The 14,757-nt window shown below is 43.2% G+C and overlaps 3 protein-coding genes across 4 annotated transcripts in view; 1 reads left to right on the forward strand and 2 right to left on the reverse strand.

The window, feature by feature from the left end:
- The window catches only part of LOC137629364 (glutamate-rich protein 6B-like), a 5,694-nt gene extending 4,626 nt beyond the window's left edge, over positions 1-1,068 (reverse strand). The window contains exon 1 of the mRNA XM_068360617.1: positions 990-1,068. Within this exon, the coding sequence (XP_068216718.1) occupies positions 990-1,068 (79 nt within the window). The remainder of the gene's footprint in view (positions 1-989) is intronic.
- LOC137629781 (uncharacterized) overlaps positions 1-14,757 on the reverse strand; it is a 32,649-nt gene that overhangs the window by 17,042 nt on the left and 850 nt on the right. The gene's annotated exons all lie outside the window — the stretch shown is intronic.
- tamo (PUB and ZnF_RBZ domain-containing protein tamozhennic) overlaps positions 2,034-14,757 on the forward strand; it is a 41,222-nt gene continuing 28,498 nt past the window's right edge. Inside the window, exon 1 of one of the 2 annotated variants that reach the window (XM_068361415.1) lies at positions 2,034-2,177. The gene's annotated coding sequence lies outside the window, so the exon portion shown is untranslated. Of the gene's footprint in view, positions 2,178-2,434; positions 2,514-14,757 lie in introns of those variants that run through there. The other variant, XM_068361417.1, reaches the window with a different exon arrangement.

The raw sequence follows: 14,757 nt of genomic DNA on the forward strand, positions 1-14,757 counted from the left end.
GGGCGTCCTTTTTGATTCCTGGCCAGACGAACTTTTCAGACAGAAGGCGAGCGGTGGTGCGTCCTGAGGGGTGTGAAAGTCCATGGATGATGTTGAATATTTTTCTTCTGCAGGAGGCCAGTATCCAGGGGCGTGGGCGGCCGGTGCTGGTGTCACAGAGGATAGTTACTCCTGCTGGTCTGAGGGGAATCGCAGTTATCTTGAGCGAGGATGGCCCCGTCAGGTGATCCTGTACTTCTTGGTCGGTGCGCTGTTCGGATGCGAGATTGGTGTAATCGATTCCCAGGTGGATTGCGTTGATTTCAATCCTTGAAAGGGCGTCCGCGACTGGGTTTTTCTTTCCTGGAACGTAGCGTATGGTGCACCCGTATTCAGCGATTGTTGCGAGATGACGTTGTTGTCGGGAGGACCATGCGTCTGTCGATTTTGTGAAAGCGTGTACGAGGGGTTGATGGTCCGTCGTGATTGTGAAGGGTGTGCCCTCCAGGATGTGCCTGAAGTGGCGGACGGCGAGGTAGACGGCAAGGAGTTCCCTATCGAAGGTGCTGTATCATGTTTCGGCGGGTTTCAATTTCTTGCTGAAGAATGCCAGCGGTCGAGGAGAACCATCGACGAGTTGTTCCAGCACAGCCCCACAGGCGATGTTGCTGGCGTCGGTCGTCAGTCGCAGGGGCGCGTTGTCGTCGAAATAAGCCAGGGGGGTGGCTTTCGCGAGGGCATCCTTCGTCCGGGTGAATGCCTGTTGTTGGGGAAAACCCCACTCAAGTTTTTTTGCTTTCCCTTTCAGGGCGTCGTCGAGGGGTATTAGGGTCTGTGCGACGTTGGGGATGAAGCGCCTGTAGTAAATGACCATCCCCAGGAACTCCTGAAGTTGGCGGGTGGTTGTAGGTATCGGGAACCTTTTGATGGCGTCAACCTTGGTTGTCATAGGTTTTACCCCGCATGAGGATACGCGGTGACCAAGAAAGTCCACTCCTTCCGTGCCTAACATGCACTTGTCGAAACGTACGACCAGGCCGTTCTCATGTAGGCGTTTGAGGACGGTGCGGACGTGCCTCTGGTGTTCATCCTTGGTTTTAGAGAATATCAGGATGTCGTCGACGTAACAGACGCAGAATGGTAGGTCGCCCAGAATGATATTCTCGAAAACCAAGGAGGAACACCGGAGGCACGTCCGCACCGTCCTCAAACGCCTACAGGAGAACGGCCTGGTAGTACAATCCTAGTTGGAAAATAAAATTGTTACAAATCCTAGGGCTCCAGCAGGTAAAGTATCACAGTGAGGAAAGGAGATAAGGAAATAAATAAACTATAAATGATAAGTAATTAATAAAAAAAATATACAATATATAAAGATTAGTAACAACGTTAAAATAGATCTGTCGTAATATAAACTATGAAGAGGCTTCTGTCAATCTAATCAACATTAAAAAAATCGCTACAAGTTTGAACTTCTATAGAAAGAAGGGAAAACTTCAGCGAAAATGTAATAGATTAAAGAAGTAAACAAATACTTTATTGAACACATTAAAAAACTATATTACAGCAAAGTATCCCATAAACAATTTTCTTTCACGTGAAGAGGAAGGAAAACGAAAAAAATAAAACTATAGACGAGATAAGCGAAGGAAGGTGTTGTAACGTATTTATAAACTATAGACGATTGAACTCCATATTTACATACAATAGACGATTGAACTCCACCAGATAGAGCATTCCGATCCTCTTTTGTTTTCTTTCCCAACTTGTAAACAATAAGGGCAATGTATTGGTGGGACAGGGGGTGCCACTCTTACGATAATTATCGTACATGTACGATTATTTTAGATCCGGTACGATGTACGATACATACCTTAGGTATATAAATATGTGTGTTTATATGTGTTTAATTAAACAATTATACTCAAATATTTTGAAATAAGTCAATCATGTAACTCCTTAATAATTGTATTGAAACTTTGTACGATAATTTTGGTTAAAAAACGACAATTTTAAGTCTTATGTACGATAATCCAGTCAAAATAATCTAGCAACCCTGTAGTGGGAGATAGCGAGTGACTAATGCACTAAATTGGGAAGAATGAATATATCTAAGCCTCACGACGCTTGTTAACATCGCAAGGGCTTTCAGTTATTGCATGGATGGTCACTGGACATTGCAGGATTCACGAACGAAGGTAAGAAGGACGGGTAATTCCAAATAAGGAAGGAATCCCCTTCGGAAATGAGTGTCAACAATTGGAAAGCGTCAAGGCCGGATTTCTCCTGGCCGAGATTTTTATGCGGTTTTTATCGGTGTGTTTTGACATTGCGGGGTTTTTATCATAGTGATTGTCGACGTGACATTACGCAGGTGAGGTATTTAGAGATGTCATGTCTTTAATGGTTTATTTAATGGTGTAATGAGAGGAGAGACGAGGGATGTCTTCATTTCCTGTTGCTCGTGTGATTACGTCGTTGGCAAGGTGTTGCCAAAGGTGCTATTGTTGTCGTCCTGATTTTTGCGTTATTTGGTAAGTTATCTTGTATATATACTGCTAAATCACTTAAGTTGTCATGATGTAAATTTAAAGTTAAATGGGAAAATATTTGAGATACGAGTGCTAAACTAGGTGTTGCCAAAGGTGCTATTGTTGTCGTCCTGATTTTTGCGTTATCAGGTAAGTTGTCTTGTATATATACTCTTAAATCATTTAAAATATCATTGTATAAATTTTAAGTAAAATGGAAAAATATTTAAGATACTAGGGCTAAACTAGCGTGTGAGTAGCCTATCTTAGGTCCAGATTAGGCAAGGATTTTCTGCACTGATTTTGTTTTTCTGATATTTACATGATTTTCTATATTTTTCCAAGAGAAATATTAACCAAAACATCACTTGAATTAAGTAAGTGGGATTTTGGTTGTATGAGTAAGGACGTTGCGTCCCAAGCGAGTGTGGTAAAGGATGACTCATCGCCCTTACCAGGTCACGGTCGTTGTCTGCTGTCGACTTGCCGCACCATGGCAGACTTCATACGAAGCGCGAGTTAACAATGTAAAAATTTTCTAAAGACTTGAGATCTATGTTTTCTGTGCAGTTCCTAATAGATTACTTTATTCTTGAGTACGGTAGACTCCAAATAGATTTACTTGTATAATTTCTAACTTGATGTACTATTCGACTGGTAATGTTTAACGCTTACTTTACGTCTGTTTATTAATTTTCTAATTGTCTATTAGAAAATAAAATAATGTCTCGGCTCAACATGCAAGTGATCTTCCCATACAGAGAATTCTTTAAATGCCTTTTATACAGATAAGATCATTCCGTTTTGGCGAAACTTTACCTCGACAACTCACTACTGTTTGGTGGCTGCTATTTGGATGACAGTTGATTCCACACTAATGGCAGTGACTTGGTAAGGGCATTGAGTCATCCTTTAACCTTTGGGGTTAAGGGGGGAACTTGAGGATTTGATATTTGCTGGGTATGGTGCACAGATAAATATTTACTACTGATGATACATGTATAAAGATTTGGCCAGATCTAGGCTGAAGCTAAATCAGGTTGATACTCTAGAATTTTGGTTTACTTTGTCTGAATTCAAATTGACTTAAAAAAGTGATTTTGACGAAGGAAAAACCTATTTCTGTGCTCAATCTGTGTCGCTCCGTGAAATGGTTCTTAAAGCACCATTTCAAAGGTATAAATACTGCTAAATATACCAGAGAAAAAAGTTGCATGGAATGCTAGGAATATATCCAGCTCGCTCACCCCTAAAGGGTGTCGGTATTAAAACTGGGGTGAGTGATACCACTACCAGAGATCCCTATCCAATTAGACTTCTCCCTCCTCTAAATCCCCCGTTACTACAAGGTGTCGTTCACTACAGTGTGATCAGCTACTGCCCCCCCCCCCCCCCCCACTACCACCACTACCTATCCTTCTCCCATCATTCCTTGTTAGCACCCGTGAACGTTCGGACGTGTTTTTCGTTGCTCTGTGTTATTTTGTGTTTGTGAAGATGTCAGGCATTTTGGAGATCCATTCTCCAAAATTGAGTATTATATTTGTCTGTTTGGGATTTCTAGGTAGCACACACATTCATTCAATAACCTTGTTGGGTTTTATCTCAGCCACTTTGTTGACACTCCCTTACGGGTGTGTATGCGGTCTTTTGGTGTCACTTCCTCGGGATCTCTTTGTTTTGTAAGACTTTCTATTAGTTCCTTATACTAATTGTAGTCTTATTTTTGTGTGAACTCGACAGAGGATTTATTGGCAGTAATGTCTTGATTAAATATCAGCAGCACCCAGGAATCTGTTTGTTGTGACCTGCCAAATCTACCCTTTCCTAACCTGCCCAGATCTACCCTATTGTAACCTAAACTGCTTAAATCTACCTAACCTGCCCAAATCTACCTAACCTGCCCAAATCTACCTTTCCTGACTTAACCTGCCCAAATCTACCTTTCCTGACTTAACCTGCCCAAATCTACCTTTCCTAACTTAACCTACCCAGATCTATCCTTTCCCAACCTAACCTGCCCAAATCTACTTTACCTAACCTACCCAAATCTACCCTTTCCTAACCTAACCTGTCTAAATCTACCCTTTCCTATCCAAACTTACTCAAATCTATCCTTTCCTAACCTAACCAAACCTGCCCAAATCTACCCTTACCTAACTTAACACAACCATATCTAGCCCAACCCAAAATGACCAAACTATGTTTTACATGCTACATTAACCATAATGATAAACTTGTTACCAGGTCTGGTTCAGCAAACTACCGTACTAGCTTTGTACCTCCCGTGAAGGCAATTTTCCATTATCTGGACATATTTACAATGAGAGTAAATAATTAAGCAATTCCAAAATAACTGCAACTGCAGTACAGTTATTAGTTCTATGTCCACACTAATAGCTCTAAGGCAGTGGTTCCCAAACTATCTTACCTGACGCCCCCTTTTCGCTTCCAGTAGACCCGTACGCCCCCACTCCTCTCTTTTTTTTTATATGAAATGATTCTTACATTTATTACTTAGCATTGCACAGGAAAACAGATTTCTGTTTGTATTACATTTTAATAATGAAAGCCACTCAAACAAATAATAGTTCATTCCAGTAACTAAAAGCGAAACATTTGGTTCAAAGTGAGCGAAAAAAAAGTTTGAACATTAGCAAATTGGCAAAATTGAGTTGCAATTTTAAGAATAGATAATTTGAAAACATGGCATATAATATTTGGAAATACTTATGAGACTAAGGCATAATTTCTGGTCAAATTTAGTGAGATGGATGCATGTATGTAATGACAGATATTTGTTCTTTTAATGATTTTATTATTCTATTAAACAAGTAATTTCGAGCAGATGACTTCACGCTCCCCTTTTATCATCCTCACGCCCCCCTAGTGGGGCGCGCCCCCCAGTTTGGGAACCACTGCTCTAAGGGGATTGCAGATAGAGATAAATAATATCCTAGTCAAGGTAAGGTTTTCCAAAAATTGTGGCTGAACAATATCTAAACTCTTTAAACCTATACACTTTATGTAGCACACCAAGTTGATACCAACTCATAGAATGCAAATGAATAAGAATTATTTGAGTGCGTAAAGTATTGAAAACAATGCACGAAATTATACAATTTCGCTAAAAACACAAAATCTTAGTGTTAACTCACACCAGGTCTGCATTTACCCCATTCCATGCACGTGAAGAGAATTATTGGTGATACTCAAAAGTTTGCTATTATTTGCAATTTCGGATAAAAGAGAGATTACTGTACTAGTTTTCAGTGGTATTTAATTCTCACTTCAAGTCGTATAAGGGCAGTTAAGAAGTGAAAACGTAATAATACCGACAAGAAGTAGATAATTGCACAGTTAATTGAGTTTACCATTCACCAAAGCTTCTGGGTATATTCAACCACCTAGGGGCTAGACGCACCGTCAAAAAGCTCCTGTCCGGAGAGAAGCTCCCGGCAATCTAAAGAAGAAGAAGAAGGGTATATGCATTGGCTTGAGCTCAAGGAGTATGTTTCAGAAGCAGGGAGGATTCAGACCTACAACATTGAGTGTGCGGTGATTGCCACACACAAAAATCTGCTGGATGCCCTTTTTTGCTGACCTCTGCCAAAGAAATTGAACTCCCCAGTCTTTTAGTTAGCATTCTCTTTTTTCAATATTAAACTTACCCGATAATCATGTAGCTGTCAACTCTGTTGCCCGACAGAATTCTATGGAGGGATACGCCAGCTATCACAATACTAGAAGGGGGTGTTCTTACCAGCGCCACCTGTGGCCAGGTACTCAAGTACTTCTTGTTGACACCTCCTCAATTATTCCTCTGTCGTGCTTCTGACAAGACGTTCTGGGATACGCTTATGTTCTTGGAGTATTTTCACGACTTTGGTGAAGTATTTCTCTTTGATTTCGGCTGTCGCTTTACTGGAAACTTCTTTTTTAGCTTAGTTAGCTTTTGGAATTAATTTGATTAATTTTGGTGACGAAGAGAGTATGAACTCTCGTTCACCTTTCAATGGCCGACCCTTCCCTTAGACGGAAGTGTTGGTGTCTAAGAGAGTATAGACTCTCTTTCTTAATTTTGCTTAACAAAAGTTATAGATTTATTTTATATCTCTCCGCCTCTTATAGGCCTCTTCGATTAACTTCCTTTTATTATAAACTTATTAAAATTAATTTTTATATTTGTTTATATTCGACCTTCCTAATAGTAGGCGGTCTTTTCTTGGTACCGAAGTTAATTATCGTGAGCCCGTCATTTCGGTTTTACCTGTTAACATATTATGCTATTTTAAGGTCTTTGAAAGAATTTCTTTGATAGTCTTGTACTTTTTCAAAGTTGAACTAACGTTTTGTTTGTCTCGGCAGTTGTTGACGTTCAGAACGTTTCAACTTGCGCTCTATCGTTACGATAGAGAAAGAATGTTCACGGTTTCACGTTGCAGTAAGAGTAACCGTGTCTAGCGTTTTGTTCATTCTTTCTTAACTTAATGGTTTTGATCCTAATAAGGAACTTTCTTTTTGGGAAATATTTCAGTTTTTTCCTTTAACAATAATATGTTTTAACGATATATATGATTGGGCTCTTCTCTCAGGTTCTAAGTCAAGAGAGAGAGAGAGAGAGAGAGAGAGAGAGATAGAGACGGAGGGAGAAAGAGGATAAACGTTTCCCTCAAGCCTGCCAGGCGTACGAGTAACGTCGTTATCGTTTTGCTCTTATCCCTAGTCTCTTTAGGGGAAGAAACTAAACGTTTCTAGAGTGATCTAGTGTTTAGTCTCTTTCCAGCCACTGAATTTTCTTTCATTAGATTTTTCTGTTACATTGTAATTCTGTTTTCGCAATTACTAACTTTTGAGAAGGATAGAATTGCGTGTTTCAGGTACAAACCACTTAAAGTTTCGAGTTCAGTGAAATAAGTGCAAACAGAAATCAAAGTGATAAGTGATTAGTGCAAAGTATGTCAGTGTTATGCGTGAGGGTACTTTTGTGCGCGCCAGTCGTCCTCCCAGTCCGGGACCTCTTGCAAGCTCCCAAGCCCAGGGGAGAAGCAATGTCGAAGGATTAAAGGGTTCGGCAGGCCTTGATCGGCGCACAGAAGTATCCTCGGTGGTTGTGGGCGTGTCTTACAGAGACCGTCACTCCCACCCGCAGACGATTGAGCCCTTATTTTGCTCGTCTGCAGAAGAGATTTAGAGGAGAAAATAAAGGCAGAGTTACGCTGGTCTCAGGTCTCAAGACCTCTTAAACGTAAAGTCCAGACCTATGCCAGACGTACGAAGTAAAGTTCAACAACCCGGATGCAGTCATTGGGTTAGCTCTGACTCTCCTCAGTCATCAGTTTGTCGGGCTGAGAGTGCTCCTACACTCCCCCCCCCCTATGCTCGCTCCGCCTGATCGCAGTACCACCTGCCAGGCGTACGATGTTGTGGACTCTACTACAGTTCATGCAAGCACAGCTTTCGGACCTGATGCGTGAGTGTCGTGCTGAGAGTGTTGCACCTCCTCCTCCTCCTGCACCGGTGGTGCACCAACCGCCTGCACCCGTTCAGCCTGTGCTGCACCCGCCTGCACCGGTGGTGCACCAACCGGCTGCACCCGTTCAGCCTGTGCTGCACCCGCCTGCACTCGCTGCACCCAGTCGCAGCACCATCTGCCAGGCGTACGATGTTGTGGACTCTACTACAGTCCATGCAAGCACAGCTTTCGGACCTGTTGTGTGAGTGTCGGGCTGAGAGTGTTGCACCTCCCCTGCACCCGTTCAGCCTGTGCTCAACCCGCCTGCACTCGCTGCACCCAGTCGCAGCACCATCTGCCAGGCGTACGATGTTGAACCTCTTTCTGTGTTCGCTGTTCCCAGTGTTGTTCAGCCTCAGCCTTCTTTAAGGCAACCTTCGGTTTGGGATCAGGAGGATTACCCCACTCTTCCTCCTCCTCCCCTGGCTGCTCCACCGGTGGTGCAACTCTCGGTGGAGGTACACCTCTTCCACCTGTGAGTCAGTCTCCTCAGCTGCTGCACCGAGCTCAACCCGTGCACCCTGATCCTGCGCCTCAGACACCTCTGCTTGCGGGAACTTTACCTTGTTCTGCGCAACCTCGGTCTCTTCACGCTCCACTCATACCACAGGAACAGGAACTTTCTGCACCTTCCACTGTTGTTGTTCCAGCTCGTTCTGACTCTGCTGTTCAGCATACCTTACCTCCATTTTCAAACCATGGCAAAAATATGAATCATGAGTTATGAATGTAAGGTAAACATTATGTTGATTTTTTAAACCCCATGCAAGCATGCATAAAGCACTCTAGCACTGGTCATGGAATTTCTGAGGAATGTTAAACGCCATGCACACGCTCTGCTTTCCTTACAGCAGGCTCTGCTTACAGCAGGCTCTGCTTACTACATGCTCAGCATTCAGCATGCTCTGCATTCAGCATGCTCTGCATACAACACATGCTCTACATACAGCATGCTCTGCATACAGCATACTCTGCATTCATCATGCTCTGCATACCTTACCGCATGCTTCTCAACATATCTTGGGTTGTTGCCAACTCACTAGACTGTCAAGCAGTTTCATAACGTTGCCTTCTAGTCTGCTGCTTTTGCACCAGTGAACCCTCACTCAGAGAACTTAGCTTTTCTAGGATAAGGTCCCTGTAGATGAGAAAGTTCTTTTCTCCCTCCTTCTGATATTCCCTTGAGGACTCTGTCATTTGGAGGGAGCCTTTAGCTGCATAACCTCTTATGGACTTTTATTTAAGCATAACATGCTTACAGGGAAGGTAATGGTTCCACTTCAGCCGCTAATCCCGTCTGTTACCACACCTGCTCCCATAGACCTTGAGCTGTGTTGCATGACATGCAGTCCAAGCTTAGTCCTTGTTAGAGGATTTTTGTTTACAAAGTCAATGTGTCACGGGGAAGACGTTCAACAACCAACAGAAGGGACTTGTTGTGACGCAGTGCGGCAACCTCAGCAACCCGTTAAGGAGTTGTCTGTACGACCCAGATAGTCTAGACAGATTCGGGTTGTCACTGTACTTCCTCGCTTGCCCATGATTGTCAGTTTACAGACTGTGCAGCAGTATCATGACCTTGTGTCCGGCTCCGTCAGATGACTGGCTTTTAAGAGCTCCCACAAGTCGTCGCTGTCTGGAGATTTTCAAATGGACTATGGATCTGACCAAGAAACTGGGCCTCCTGGTCAATTTTGAGGAGTCTCAGCTCGTTCCATCCCAGACCATTGTTTCCTTGGGTATGGATCTTCAGAGTCGAGCTTTCGGACTTGTCCGTCGGCCCCAAGGATCTTCCAAGCCCTAGAATGCATCCAGAGCATGCTGAGAAGGAACCGATGCTTAGTCAGGCAGGGGATGAGTCTAACAGGGACACTTTCATCGCTGGCCCTGTTCATCGAGTTAGGGAGACTCCACCTCCGCCCCCTTCAGTATCATCTAGCTGCTCACTGGATAAAGGACATGACGCTAGAGACGGGCTCAGTTCCTGTTTCCGAAGAGATGAGGTCTACTCTAACGTGGTGGAAGAACAGCATTCTTCTCAAGGAAGGTCTACCTTTGGCTGTTCAGACCCCCGACCACCGTCTCTTCTCGGACGCATCGGACACGGGCTGGGGTGCGACACTGGACGGACAGGAATGCTCGGGAACATGGAATCGGGAGCAAAGGACACTTCACATCTATTGCAAGGAGTTGTTGGCAGTTCATCTGGCCTTGATAAACTTCAAGTCCCTCCAGCTTAACAAGGTGGTGGAGGTGAACTCCGACTACACCACAGCCTTGGCTTACATCTCCAAGCAGAGAGGGACTCATTCGAGGAAGTTGTTCAAGATCGCAAGGGACCTCCTCATTTGGTCAAAGATCGAAAGCTCACGCTGGTAACGAGGCTCATTCAGGGCGATATGAATGTCATGGCAGATCGCCTCAACCGTAAGGGTCAGGTCTTCCCCACAGAGTGGACCCTTCACAAGAATGTTTGCAGCAGACTTTGGGCCCTGTGGGGTCTGCCAACCATAGTTCTATTCGCTACCTCGATGACCAAGAAGCTCCTCTTGTATTGTTCTCCGATTCCAGACCCAGCAGCAGTTCGCGTGGATGCCTTTCTGCTGGATTGGTCCCATCTCAACCTGTATGCATTCCCGCCGTTCAAGATTGTCAACAGGGTACTTCAGAAGTTCGCCTCTCACAAAGGGACACGGTTGACGTTGGTTGCTCCCCTCTGACCCGCGAGAGAAGGGTTCACCGAGGTACTGCAATGGCTGGTCGACGTTCCCAGGACTCTTCCTCCTAGAGTGGACCTTCTGCGTCAACCTCACGTAAAGAAGGTACACCCAAACCTCCACGCTCTTCGTCTGACTGCCTTCAGACTATCGAAAGTCTCTCAAGAACTAGAGGCTTTTCGAAGGAGGCAGCCAGAACGATTGCCAGAGCAAGGACGACATCCACTCTCAGAGTCTATCAGTCTTAATGGGAAGTCTTCCGAAGCTGGTGCAAGGCCAATGCAGTTTTCCTCAACCAGTACCACTGTAACCCAGATTGCTGACTTCCTGTTACATCTAAGGAACGTAAAATCCCTATCAGCTCCTACGATCAAGGGTTACAGAAGTATGTTGGCAGCGGTTTTCCGCCACAGAGGCTTGGATCTTTCCTCCAACAAAGATCTACAGGACCTCCTTAGGTCTTTTGAAACCTCAAAGGAACGTCGGTTGTCCACTCCAGGCTGGAATCTAGACGTGGTCCTAAGGTTCCTAATGTCATCAGGATTTGAACCGTTCCAATCAGCCTCTTTTAAGGACCTCACATTAGAAACTCTTTTCCTCGTGTGCTTAGCAACAGGTAAAAGAGTAAGTGAGATCCACGCCTTCAGCAGGAACATAGGTTTCACATCTGAAACGGCTACATGTTCCTTGCGGCTCGGTTTTTTTGGCTAAAACGAGCTTCCTTCCCGTCCTTGCCCTAAGTCGTTCGAGATCCCAAGCCTGTCCAACATGGTGGGGAACGAACTAGAGAGAGTACTTTGCCCTGTTAGAGCTCTTAAGTACTATTTAAGAAGGTCAAAACCATTACGAGGACAATCAGAAGCCTTATGGTGTGTTATCAAGAAGCCTTCTCTACCAATGTCTAAGAACTCAGTTTCTTACTACATCAGGCTTCTGATTAGAGAAGCAAATTCTCATCTGAAGGAAGAAGACCTTGCTTTGCTGAAGGTAAGGACACATGAAGTGAGAGCTGTGGCTACTTCAGTGGCCTTCAAACAGAACCGTTCTCTGCAGAGTGTTATGGATGCAACCTATTGGAGAAGCAAGTCAGTGTTCGCATCATTCTATCTCAAAGATGTCCAGTCTCTTTACGAGTACTGCTACACCCTGGGTCCATTCGTAGCAACGAATGCAGTAGTAGGCGAGGGCTCAGCCACTACATTCCCATAATTCCATAACTTTTTAACCTTTCTCTTGAATACTTTTTATGGGTTGTTCGGTCGGCTAAGAAGCCTTCCACATCCTTGTTGATTTGGCGGGTGGTCAATTCTTTCTTGAGAAGCGCCGAGGTTAAAGGTTGTGATGAGGTCCTTTAGTATGGGTTGCAGCCCTGTATACTTTAGCACCTTTGGGTTGATTCAGCCTCCAAGAGGAACGCTGCGCTCAGTAAGGAAGACGAACTTAAAAAAGAGACAGAGTAACGGTTCAATTCGACTTCCTTACCAGGTACTTATTATTTCATTGTTATTTGAGATAACTGTTATATGAAATATGGGATACTTAGCTATCCTTTAATCTTGTACACTGGTTTTCACCCACCCCCCTGGGTGTGAATCAGCTACATGATTATCGGGTAAGTTTAATATTGAAAAATGTTATTTTCATTAGTAAAATAAATTTTTGAATATACTTACCCGATAATCATGATTTAATTGACCCTCCCTTCCTCCCCATAGAGAACCAGTGGGACCGAGGAATAATTGAGGAGGTGTCAACAAGAAGTACTTGAGTACCTGGCCACAGGTGGCGCTGGTAAGAACACCCCCTTCTAGTATTGTGATAGCTGGCGTATCCCTCCATAGAATTCTGTCGGGCAACAGAGTTGACAGCTACATGATTATCGGGTAAGTATATTCAAAAATTTATTTTACTAATGAAAATAACATTTTTGAAGTCTATGTCAGATGACTGAATTTGTGACCAAACCCAGAACCCATTGACATATGACCCAGATTTGAGACCTTCTCCATCCCCTCGCTTCAAGAATCGAGTGGTAATCAATAAGAGATGCCTTTATTCCCATGAGGGCTCTGGCCATCTCAGACTTGAGTGTTAGCATCTCTTCCTAAGCACTGACAGAACTAAGAAAGAAGTATTTTTGTCTGTGAGACAAAAAAACATATACTTCCAACTTTGTGTAGATCTAGGTACCAGAGCTCATGAAGTCAGGGGTACCGGTATTGATTTAATTTTAGACTCTAAAGAATCTTGCAGTTGGACAGGTGAGGAAGTATATCGACAAATCCTTCAACACTATTGTTATTTGCCCTGTGGTGATGGCAATAGTAGTTGTGTAGCCAGCCAAGCGCCCATATGGGACAGTAAGCAACTTGTCAAAGGTGAGGTTTTTTATGCAAGTCTTGAGGAAAGGTAGAATGACTGGCTCTCTATTTCTTCCTTTCCCTTGTATATTTTTGAGCACCATTCTTATTAGACTGGATCAGTAACAAGTAATTTTACCCCCACCTTCCTTTACGAGCAGCTAGAAAGCGAATTGAATCCCTAACCCTTTACAGGATAAAGGAGATGTTGGAATGAATACCCAACCATTGGCTGTATTACTCTAGGTATTTCATTCTTTGCAATATCCCTTTGGGGGAGAAAGATTCCGTCATTGGCCTATTGCTATTTATTCAACCAAGTACTAGCCAGACCCTATCAGCACATTCATCCCTAGGGCTGATAGCAGGTTGCTAGGGGTAATCTCCCTCACTCTATCACAGAACCAGGAAGACCGGCTTATTCCACGGAAGAAAAAGACTACTGTTTCAGTTGTAGGGGGACTTCCTACCCATCTGTAAGTGAGTCTCTTAAAGGATGAAACATTGGTATACACGAAGGAGCAAATAAGAAATTGTAAAAGTAATGTGTATTTTTTCATGCTATATAAACTTGAGTCCTTTAAATATAAACTTCCTACCTTTCTCGGTCTAGGGCCAAAGGTGAAAAGCGAAGAGTCTTTGACAGGAGAGTGGGCAGGGTTACTCGCCTTCATTTGCTATGTCACTAACTGATTTCAACAACCGTTCCAACTCCACGTAATGCAATTCCCTATTTACGTTTGTTTATCTAGGTTACAGACTAATACACAAACAAAGCCACTCCAACACCTTCTAAAAACATAAGACACCTCACACAGCTCGAACTGGGAACCTAACCGTGTCAGGACTCCTCGCTGCTGGGAAGAAGGATGTTGGTGACTGGTACAACACATGAACATACGCTCCTGGGGTGTAAGCGATGTCAGGCAGGGCCGCCAATCGGTGCTACGGTCTACCTCAAAGCCAAAGCAAAGTCCTTCCAAGGGAAGACAACTGTGCTTACGAAAAAAAAACATTTTATAGAAGAAGATCATTTAGGAAAAATATGAGTGACCTAGAGATTTGCTATCTAGATTAAGAAGTCATTAATGATAATTGGTTTGTGGTGCTTTACGTGAACCCAGACCTATTTTGGCTGACTTATTAAAGCCCTGGGGCTTATAGCATCCTGTTTTTCCAATGATATTTGTAACTTAGCTAGTCAAAAGAAAAGTGGTTAAGGCCATTATTTGGTTTTATCATATGTTGTCATGATTTTGGTCATGAAAATGAAGATGGTACAATAAGGTAGATGGTACTATTTGTTCAATAGTCTTTTGTCATCCCCAAAGGCAAAATGAAGTTTCTCGTTAGGTTAAGCAACTGTTCGGAACGAAACAGTACGGTACAGAAATCTGTGTTATATGTAAATTGATTTTATGGAAAAAGAATTTTGTTTGACAATCTGAGACGGCTCGTTCTCCAAAATGTTATTGTGTTTTCAATTTAACCTTTTGTTGTATCTTAGTCTTTTTAAGCTTTATTTTATCTGCAATTAGATACATTGCCTTGGTTTTGTAACGATGTTTTGTTGTGTATGATTTTATTTTTTCTTTCTTTTCTTTTGGATATTCAGTTATGGGGGTAAAGTTGTTCTGCAAATTGATAGATGAACT

This window comes from Palaemon carinicauda, chromosome 37 (genome assembly GCF_036898095.1).
Source record: "Palaemon carinicauda isolate YSFRI2023 chromosome 37, ASM3689809v2, whole genome shotgun sequence".
Lineage (NCBI taxonomy): Eukaryota > Metazoa > Arthropoda > Malacostraca > Decapoda > Palaemonidae > Palaemon > Palaemon carinicauda.